General features: G+C 37.5%; 2 protein-coding genes across 6 annotated transcripts; one reads left to right on the top strand and one right to left on the bottom strand.

The window, feature by feature from the left end:
- Nucleotides 1-2032, bottom strand: LOC122305485 (pentatricopeptide repeat-containing protein At4g26680, mitochondrial). The gene has a single exon (XM_043118052.1). The coding sequence runs from the start codon at nt 1821-1823 to the stop codon at nt 228-230; it is 1596 nt and encodes a 531-aa protein (XP_042973986.1). The 5' UTR covers nt 1824-2032; the 3' UTR covers nt 1-227.
- An 897-nt stretch (nt 2033-2929) lies between these two features.
- Nucleotides 2930-8242, top strand: LOC122305484 (zinc finger CCCH domain-containing protein 18-like). Of its 5 annotated transcripts, XM_043118049.1 has the most exons (9): nt 2934-3262; nt 3505-3626; nt 4550-5515; nt 5616-5783; nt 5891-6070; nt 7061-7137; nt 7247-7420; nt 7510-7621; nt 7721-8242. In XM_043118049.1, the coding sequence occupies exons 3-9, from the start codon at nt 4566-4568 to the stop codon at nt 7794-7796; spliced, it is 1737 nt and encodes a 578-aa protein (XP_042973983.1). In that variant the 5' UTR covers nt 2934-3262; nt 3505-3626; nt 4550-4565; the 3' UTR covers nt 7797-8242. The 5 variants fall into 5 exon arrangements, with proteins under 5 accessions (XP_042973985.1, XP_042973984.1, XP_042973983.1 ...); XM_043118051.1 differs by lacking the exon at nt 3505-3626 and having other exon boundaries at nt 2930-3262; nt 7707-8242; XM_043118050.1 differs by lacking the exon at nt 3505-3626 and having other exon boundaries at nt 2931-3262; nt 7724-8242.
- The last annotated feature ends 229 nt before the right edge of the window (nt 8243-8471 follow it).

Below are 8471 nucleotides of genomic sequence, written 5' to 3'. Positions count from 1 at the left end.
TTTTGAAGCACATCATCCAGAAAACAAGATATGTTTGTACAACTTGCTTTAGTTTTATTCTCAATAGAAAACATGCGTTTACACCTAAAACATAAGATTTAAAAGTAAAAATGAGCCAGGTACTGGAAGAGGTCAATTTAAAAAACCACAAAAACATATAAATTACAAGGAAATCTCAAGTAAATTCCAAGTTTAGCAGTACTAGGCCCAAATGCTTTCCTCTCGTTCTATGTACCAAAGTTGATAATTTTCGATCTATCAAAGCCTGCTGGCATAAGATGTCTGGCTTCCATCTCACTGCATAACGTCTTTGCCAATTGACTTCTTCCACACAGCCAAAGTCCACAGCAAACCTCGGATAAGGTGCCTGAATCAGGAGCCATACATCTCTCAAGCATTTCCCTCAAGATTTGGACTGCTCCATCAAAATCCTCGTTCTTGCAGAAGGTCGATACCAACACGTTGAAAGTATGTTCATTTGGATGGAAACCACTCCTCATCATGCTTTTATATATCTGAAAGGCACGCTCAGAGTTCTTCCTCACGCATTGACCGCTAATAAGGGCAGAAAAGGTTGATGCATTTGGCACAAAGTTCTCCTTCTCAAGTTCCTTAACCAGAAACGCCGCTTTCTTTGCCTTACCCTCCTTGCATAGTCCCAAAATCAAGGCATTGTAAGTCAAGATATCGGTTTTAACTTGATTATTCAACATCTCCTCGTAAAGCCTGCTACCCATTTCACTATTGCCCAATTGGCTGTACCCATTTATCAGGGTATTGTATGTCACAGTATCAGGAGCAATATTCATGGTTTTAATCTCAACAAAGACCTTATTGGCTTCGTGCAATTTCCCTTCCTTGCAGAACCCATTGATAAGCGTGTTATAGGTAATCACATTTGGGTGCACCCCATTCTTCTCCATTGAGTTTTTAAGCTTTATCGCAGAGCTCAAAAGACCGTTATTGCAATGGCCTGCAATCAGAGTGTTGTAAGAAGCAATATTCGGTCTACAGCCCATGATCTCCATCTCCCTAAACACCTCAACAGCCTTCTCTAATTTTCCCAATTTACAGTAAGCACACATGACCATATTATGAGTATAAACATTCGGTGAAATTCGATGATGCCGCAGTTCTCTATAGAATGCCAAAGCAATATCCATCCTATGTAAATCAAGCAGAGAGCTCATGTATGCATTGCAAGACTCAATGGTAGGGAAAAACCCATACTCCTTCATTCGACGAAAGGTATCGGTGGCGTACCGAAATTTTTTCATATGTGCAAAAGTCTTGAAAAGTGAGTCAAAAACACGAGGCGAAGAATCACACAACCGGTAGGAGTGCAGCATTTCTTCGAACAGATGCGAGGGCACATCCAACGAACAAGATACAAGAATGCCCCTCAAAATAGACTCCGCAGATTTGAATTTTCGGTTTTTAGTGAGAATGTGGAGGATTATGGAATGGGTTTCGAGGGTGAGGCAAGTGGGTTTCTCAATCCGAACCCAATTGAAGAACTCAAGGGAAAGAACATGGTCCTTCTGAATCTTCAACAATATATGTTTCACTCTAAGGGGTGTTAGGCCGGTGGAAAACGAACGGAGCTTAGCCCAATCAGAGTGAATTAGGTGGCTGTGTGCGACATTTATGAAATCAAGATCCTGAGCTCTAGGTTCAGGGAGTGTTCGGTGGGGTATTGGTATTGGTTTCCAGGTTCTTCTTCCCAATTTAACAGTAAAACCGGGGGATTCTTCAGAGGTGTGAGCTTTGGCTAAGGAATTAAGCAAAGTCGAAAATCGACGGAATGGATAATTACTATTCATCTTTTCATCATAAAACAGATTTTCAAAAAAAAGAAAAAAGGAAAGGGAAGTGGGTGTTGAGGAAATCAAACAAAGAATGATGAAAATTAAAACGGAGATTCTCAGCTTCCTTACCGTTAGCTATAGGTCGGGCTGGGCCTTGACTTGGATTAAGATTCTCAGCTTTGGACGCATTATGCATTTGGTTTGGGCCTCTTATCCAGAGTCATCTGATTTTAACGTATTACGTCTAGAATTCTTCTTCCTATAATTAATTATGTTAAAATCATTGGTGTTCTCAAATTTATAATGAATGTGTGTATGCTAAGAATATCTTAAATTATAAATTATAATAAAATAGTAGTAAATAATTTTTAAATAATAATAAAAGAATTTGAGAACAGAACATTAAAATATCATATTGGGATCATTGGTATTTGGCTTCACTAAGACAATTGTTGAATAATATAATTAAATAAAGAACAGTGTACGTAGTTGTCACTGTCCTAATCCTAATCCTAATTTCATTTATAAAATACGAGGCCATGACGTGTTGACAAGTGACAACAATCAAATGAATGATCACATGCAATTAACCGGATAAGATCAAATCACAACATGACTCACTACATACAATATATACACACATACATACATCATATATATCTCATAACCAATACAAAGTTGACAAATCTTTTGAAAGAAAACCAACACAAGAAGCCAGACAGATGGTAAAGCCTGCAAAACCAAAGGTTGTCTGTGAAATTCGTTGCCAAATTGACACGTGCCATCCATGCAGAGTATTGGATAGAATTTTCCTTTATATTTTTAATGCTCGGATCCTAAAGCCAGCCAGCCAGCCCCGTAAAGCAAAAAAAAAACCTGAATTTGACATTTTCTTCCAGAGATTGAGTAATGGGGCAGTTGGGTCACATTCCCGATAAAAGCTCCTGCAGTTTGCGACTATAACGACACCTTACAACATAATAATAATAATAAAAAAAAAACACTTGGAAAGAAATATCCATGATAAAAGAGTGGCAATTTTCTCAACTAACTTAATTATATAATTCTAATTCATTCAAATAATATAATATAAATATATTACTAGTTTCTGTTTTGTTTTTTGGTGTGCATCTTCGACTTCCTGTATATATTTATTTATGTGTGTGGGGAGTCGAACTAAAGACAAGGCGCCCTTTAAAGCTAGCCATCCGTTCTGCCATTTTTTAATTTTATAAGAATGGTGTCGTTTTTTATTTTTTTGTGGGAGAAATATTATAGGATACTGATCAGTATAATAGGAGTGGATAAAAATAGCAAAAAAGCGCAGTGGCAGATAGAGAGAGAAAGAGAGGAACAGAGTGAATAATCAATCATGGCCATGGTGGAGGAGTTTCGGGCTTTGGATTGGTTTTTCTGACTTTGTTTCATCATCTGGGAGCTGTTGGATTTGGTGGGTATGTCAGATCTTTGAACTATAATGGCCACCAAGCCTCCTTTGTTTTTTTTTTTTTTCGGCACTTAATTTCTGATGGTCAATGTGGTTATTTTTATTTATTTTTTGGTTTTGTGGTTTCAGTGTTTTAAATTGGCTAATAGCTTGAATTTTGAGTGGTTCTTAATATGTCGTGCTTCACTTTGGTCTTTTTGCGTTGCTCTAACCTTTTTTTGACTGCTTAATTTTTTGAAAATTTGATAGTGGATATAGGCTTGAGTCATGATGGGTTTAAAGCATTTAATTCAGCGCTTTATGGATTTGTACATTCAGACGCGCGAGAAGATAGAACTTTGAAGTTTTGTGGCTGAGTCTTTTTTTTTCTGGTCTCTCTCTCTCTCTCTCTCTCTCTCTGTGATATCTGTATTTTGTTTTTGACGTAGATTTGTTAAATGAATGATGTGAATTTGAAACAATGATCGAGTGTTCAAGGCTTGCGTTTAGAAATGCTGGTGTTCTTTTGAAATGTTAAAATTTTTGGCTGTTGTCTCTGGTTTATGTTTTTCTTTTCTTTAAATAACTTAGCATGATCTATGGGGAAAAAAAGGGAGAGGCGTTTATTTGTGGTTTTTGTTTCCTCTGGGTTGCTTTCCTAAAACTGGGCTGAAATTGTGTTATGAGGTTGAGTTTGTGGTTCTAAGTTCTAACTCAAAGGTCTTCGTCCCCTCAAATATGATCATAAGCACTGTATATATATTCTGGTTCTAACTCTGGGGTTTTGAAAGGTGCATCCTTATTATATTTAACAATAGATTTCGTATTTAGTATGGAAATAAGTCAACGAGTTTTTTCTTCTGGTTTGGCAAAAAAAATCCTAATATTTTCATGCTAAATACAAAAACAACTGTTTGTTTACAGTACTGCTTATGGTGCTGCGCTTAAAGAAGTGATTTTTCCTCTCCTTTCGGTTTTACTGTTTTTGTTTTTTTGCTATGAACTGCAGATCATTGACTTATATTTGTGAATACATGTACGGTCATAAAATGAAACTGAATGTGGTGGAAATTACACAGGATAGTAGTGTTAGAACCAATAGGGTTTCCAGTTGATGTATCTGATTTTCCCACTTAGATGATTAGATAGATATCTGCCCACGGATGGTCTTTGTTTCTCTCTCTCTCTCTCTCTATTTAATAAAATATAAGTATGGTTATTTAACTGGAGTGTTAGCTCTGCTTTTATATATGTTCTAATCAATTTGGAATGCCCAGCTCCATTGTGATCCGCATCTGTTATTTTGCATTTTCAGGGTGTGGGCGTTGAGAATGGATTTTTCTGAATCTACGAACGTTGTGTACAATAGAATTCAGAAAATAGAGCCTGAAAATGTGTCAAAGATCATTGGTTTTCTCTTGTTACAAGACCATGGTGAACGTGAAATGATCAGGTTAGCCTTCAGCCCTGATAATTTGATCCACTCTTTGATCAACAAAGCCAAAACTGAGCTTGGCTTATCCAAACTGCCGGTTTCGGCTCCCATCTCACCCTCTCTGGTGAACTCAGTACCGGGTTCAGAGTTACCCTTGCCGTTTACACCCTACTCGCCGGTGTTACCACGGCCAATTTCATCTCCAAGAACTCTAGGAGGTGCAAATCCCTATTGGAATCCTCAAGTGGCTGCTGATCAGCAGCCATTGCATAATGCAGATTATGTCCCACCAACTTGTTCAGATTCAGTTGCTGAAGATTATCACCTTCAAAATCAAATTCAGTTCTTGACTTTGGATGATCAGCTAGAATCTGCAAGTTCAGTTGCTTCAGATTTTTCGAGCAATTATTATTACCCAGAACCTGGATTTGGTGTGAGAGTGGGTCGAAGGTCTCCAAGCTTGCCTGAATTTCCTGTTAAGGTTTGCCATTACTTCAGTAAGGGGTTTTGTAAACACGGAAACAACTGTAGGTACTTCCATGGAAATCCCACGCCAGAAAGCTTTTCTCTGATTCTCAGTCCAAGTTCGAATGAGCTTCCTAATGAAGATCATGTCTTCTCTCCTGGGTCTCTTGAAAAGCTTGAAAAGGAGTTAACCGAGCTTTTGAAATCGAGAAGAGGATTTCCAGTTTCAATTGCTTCATTGCCAATGATCTATTATGAGAAGTTTGGGAGAACCCTTCAGGCTGAAGGGTACCTTACAGAGAGCCAGAGACATGGTAAGGTTGGGTATAGTCTGACAAAACTTCTTGCTCGGTTGAAGAGCAGCATTCGTCTCATTGACAGGTGAATTTTTTTTTACTTTCATGTGTTCCTCACGTAATTATTCATTGCTTAACTTTTGATATAATTATTATTATTATTATTATTATTATTTGAGTTACAGGCCTCATGGACAGCATTCAGTAATCTTGGCAGAAGATGTGCCAAAATACTTGGAGTATGCTGGTGAGAGAAGTGACCCTGGTGGAATTGTTGCTGGTTCTCGACAGATTTATCTCACCTTTCCGGCTGAGAGTACTTTTACAGAGCAAGATGTTTCTAACTATTTCAAGTAAGGAAGTCTGGATACTGGGAAACTTATTCATTTCTTTGGCTAAATTTGGAACTTGCTTTTTCAGCATATTAATTTTCCATGTTTTTTGTATCTTTATTCCGCAGCAAATTTGGCCTGGTCCAAGATGTTAGGATTCCTTGCCAACAGAAGAGGATGTTTGGTTTTGTCAGTTTTGTATATCCAGAGACCGTCAAGCAAATCTTAGCTAAGGGGAATCCTCATTTTGTATGTGGGGCTCGTGTTCTGGTGAAACCTTACAGGGAAAAGTCAAGGCTTCTTGAAAGGTAAAACTTTCTGTTTGTCTAACCTCTAACCTAAAGATGAAGTAATATTCTGGCACTACCATCTTTCTTGCTCTTTTATGTTACCAGCTCGGCAGCTCCTTTGTTCCAGCAAAGAAATAATGGTTACCGCTTTATATTTCATGGATGATTTTGATATGCAATAGCAGTTCTGACATTATTATGTATGTGGCTGCTGAAAGCCTTATTGCCTCTTATAATAATTGATCAAGTGGTTTTCCATCTTCATTCCCAATTTCCCTTTGACTTTTTTCATCATCAAATTACGTCTTTGTTGTATTTGGTGGTATTGCAATTAGGTAGGGTCATTGCTCTTTGAATTTAGCGCACACAGTGGTTGCCCTAAAGCATTAGGGAGTTTCAGAGTGTAAAGTAAAAGTAAAGTAAAAGCTCTTTTATGGAAACAGAAATGATGGGTTATCCTTACACTAATTGATAGTTGATATGATGTTGAAACCCTTGTTTTGTTTGCAGTCATCAACATCGATAAATGGCTAAACCTCCTTAGCTTAAACTTTGCAAAGTTGCTAACATTTATTTTATTTTATTTCAGCTGTGGCTTGTAGTTGTAGCATCACCTTTGTGAAGTATTTGGATTTCCAGCTGGCTTGTTCCCTTTCTTGACCAAACCGAGTGCTGCTTTTTTTATTTTTTGTACCTATCCGTTTATAAAATCATTGGATAATGCCACTTTAGTTTGAACCTCATTTTTGTCTCCCTTTGTCAAGATCTGCTATGATGAATTATGAGTTTTGCACGATTTCAGGGAGGTCTTATCTATGGAGAATATTCCTTATTTGCTTCCTCCCTTTTGAACCTGGAGAAATTTAAATGAACCTGGTTAATCTGCCTTTCATGAATTGGAAATTCAAATTTTTTAACATGTATTGTAATGCTCTACCACTGTTGTCTGGGGTAATGCCTCTGAGTTTGCTACCTGGAGTGTGGTGCTGAAAGATATTTCTTGTGCAGGAAGTATGCAGATAAAAGCCCACATGCTATGTATAACAGTCCACACTTCATGGATAGGGATTCTGAGCTTAATTCGAGTAAGTAAAGGCTTTCGACAAGTGCAGTGATCTATTTTCCATTTTTGTGGGGTCATTACGTCTCGTTAGTCTCAGACAATTGTTTGGTGTAAATTTCCTTTTTTCCTAGTGGTGGTGAGAGTTGGTGATAATTTGAGGCTCAGGAAGCAGCAGCTCATTGAAGAACATGAGCAAGCACTTGAACTTGAGAGCAGGTGCTTCTCGGAATTGCGACTCGCTCCTAAACTCTTTTCTCATCACCCTTATATTGGACATTCAATGGATGAGTTAAAGTGCTCAGAAGGTTCAATCTCTTTATCTAATTTAAAACGTTGAAGTTTCCTTTTCTGCTTTGTTTTTCTTTGTGACTAAAACTCTTATGCAATGCTGTAGCCCATGCAGAACAAGCAGAGTTCCCATCTGCTAAGCGTTATAATTATTTGCTTGATGTTTTGAACAATGACAAAACAAGGCATATAAACACCAACTACAGCGGCCAGGACAGGTACCAAGGCATATATACCATACTTGTTTTGCTATATTTATGTATCAAGTTTCAAGTTGTAAAGTAATTGTACCTGAAAAATTAGTGTAACCCATGCAGCAGCCAAGGACATAACCTTCCAGAGAGCCCTTTTGCATCGGCTATAGGGAATAATAGCATTTCAACAGTTACATAGAGACAGACAGACGGACAGACAGACAGACACAGGAATTATAGAAGTAGAAAAATGAGTTCCAAGGCTAGTTCAACATGATTTAATTTGTCTTGGACTTTGTTGATCGATCAGTCAGCTTCATAGGAGTCCATACCAGTTGAAGGTGAGAGAGAAACAACTTGTTTCTCCATTTTACTTTTGGAGGAGATTGCAACCAAGCATGACAAGGAAAGCTAATATGTAACGAGTTTTTAAACATCTTTTTCATTTCATCTTCTTTATATTTTAAAATGTAATCGAAAAGGCAAGCAGGAGAGAGCTTGCGAGTCTTTAGATTCATATAGTCTGCCTAAGCTGAAGAAGAAAGAATGTAGAGAGAGAGAGAGAGAGAGAGGTGTAGAGATCTCAGCAACGCTGAGACACATTGGGGCATTAAAGCCAAAGTAGACGTGCAATCTTTCTTTGAATCATGGAGTTATATAAATTAATAATAATAATATAAAGAAATACACTAAAAAGAAATTTTGGCTGTAAGGGTCTACCAGCCTAACTATTTTTTTAGTAACGAGGACCCTTAAATGGCGGAATCAAAGGTGCATTATGATTATTGTTGGTGTGTGGTATACGTGTTTGTTCCCTTTTTTTCTTGTTTTTAATTATAATTTTCGCTCAATTATTTATTATAATGCCTTTTTA

Source organism: Carya illinoinensis, chromosome 3, assembly GCF_018687715.1.
Source record: "Carya illinoinensis cultivar Pawnee chromosome 3, C.illinoinensisPawnee_v1, whole genome shotgun sequence".
In the NCBI taxonomy this organism is placed as follows: domain Eukaryota; kingdom Viridiplantae; phylum Streptophyta; class Magnoliopsida; order Fagales; family Juglandaceae; genus Carya; species Carya illinoinensis.
The sequence above is the reverse complement of the archived record's forward strand: the minus strand, read 5'-3'. Positions and strand labels throughout refer to the sequence as shown.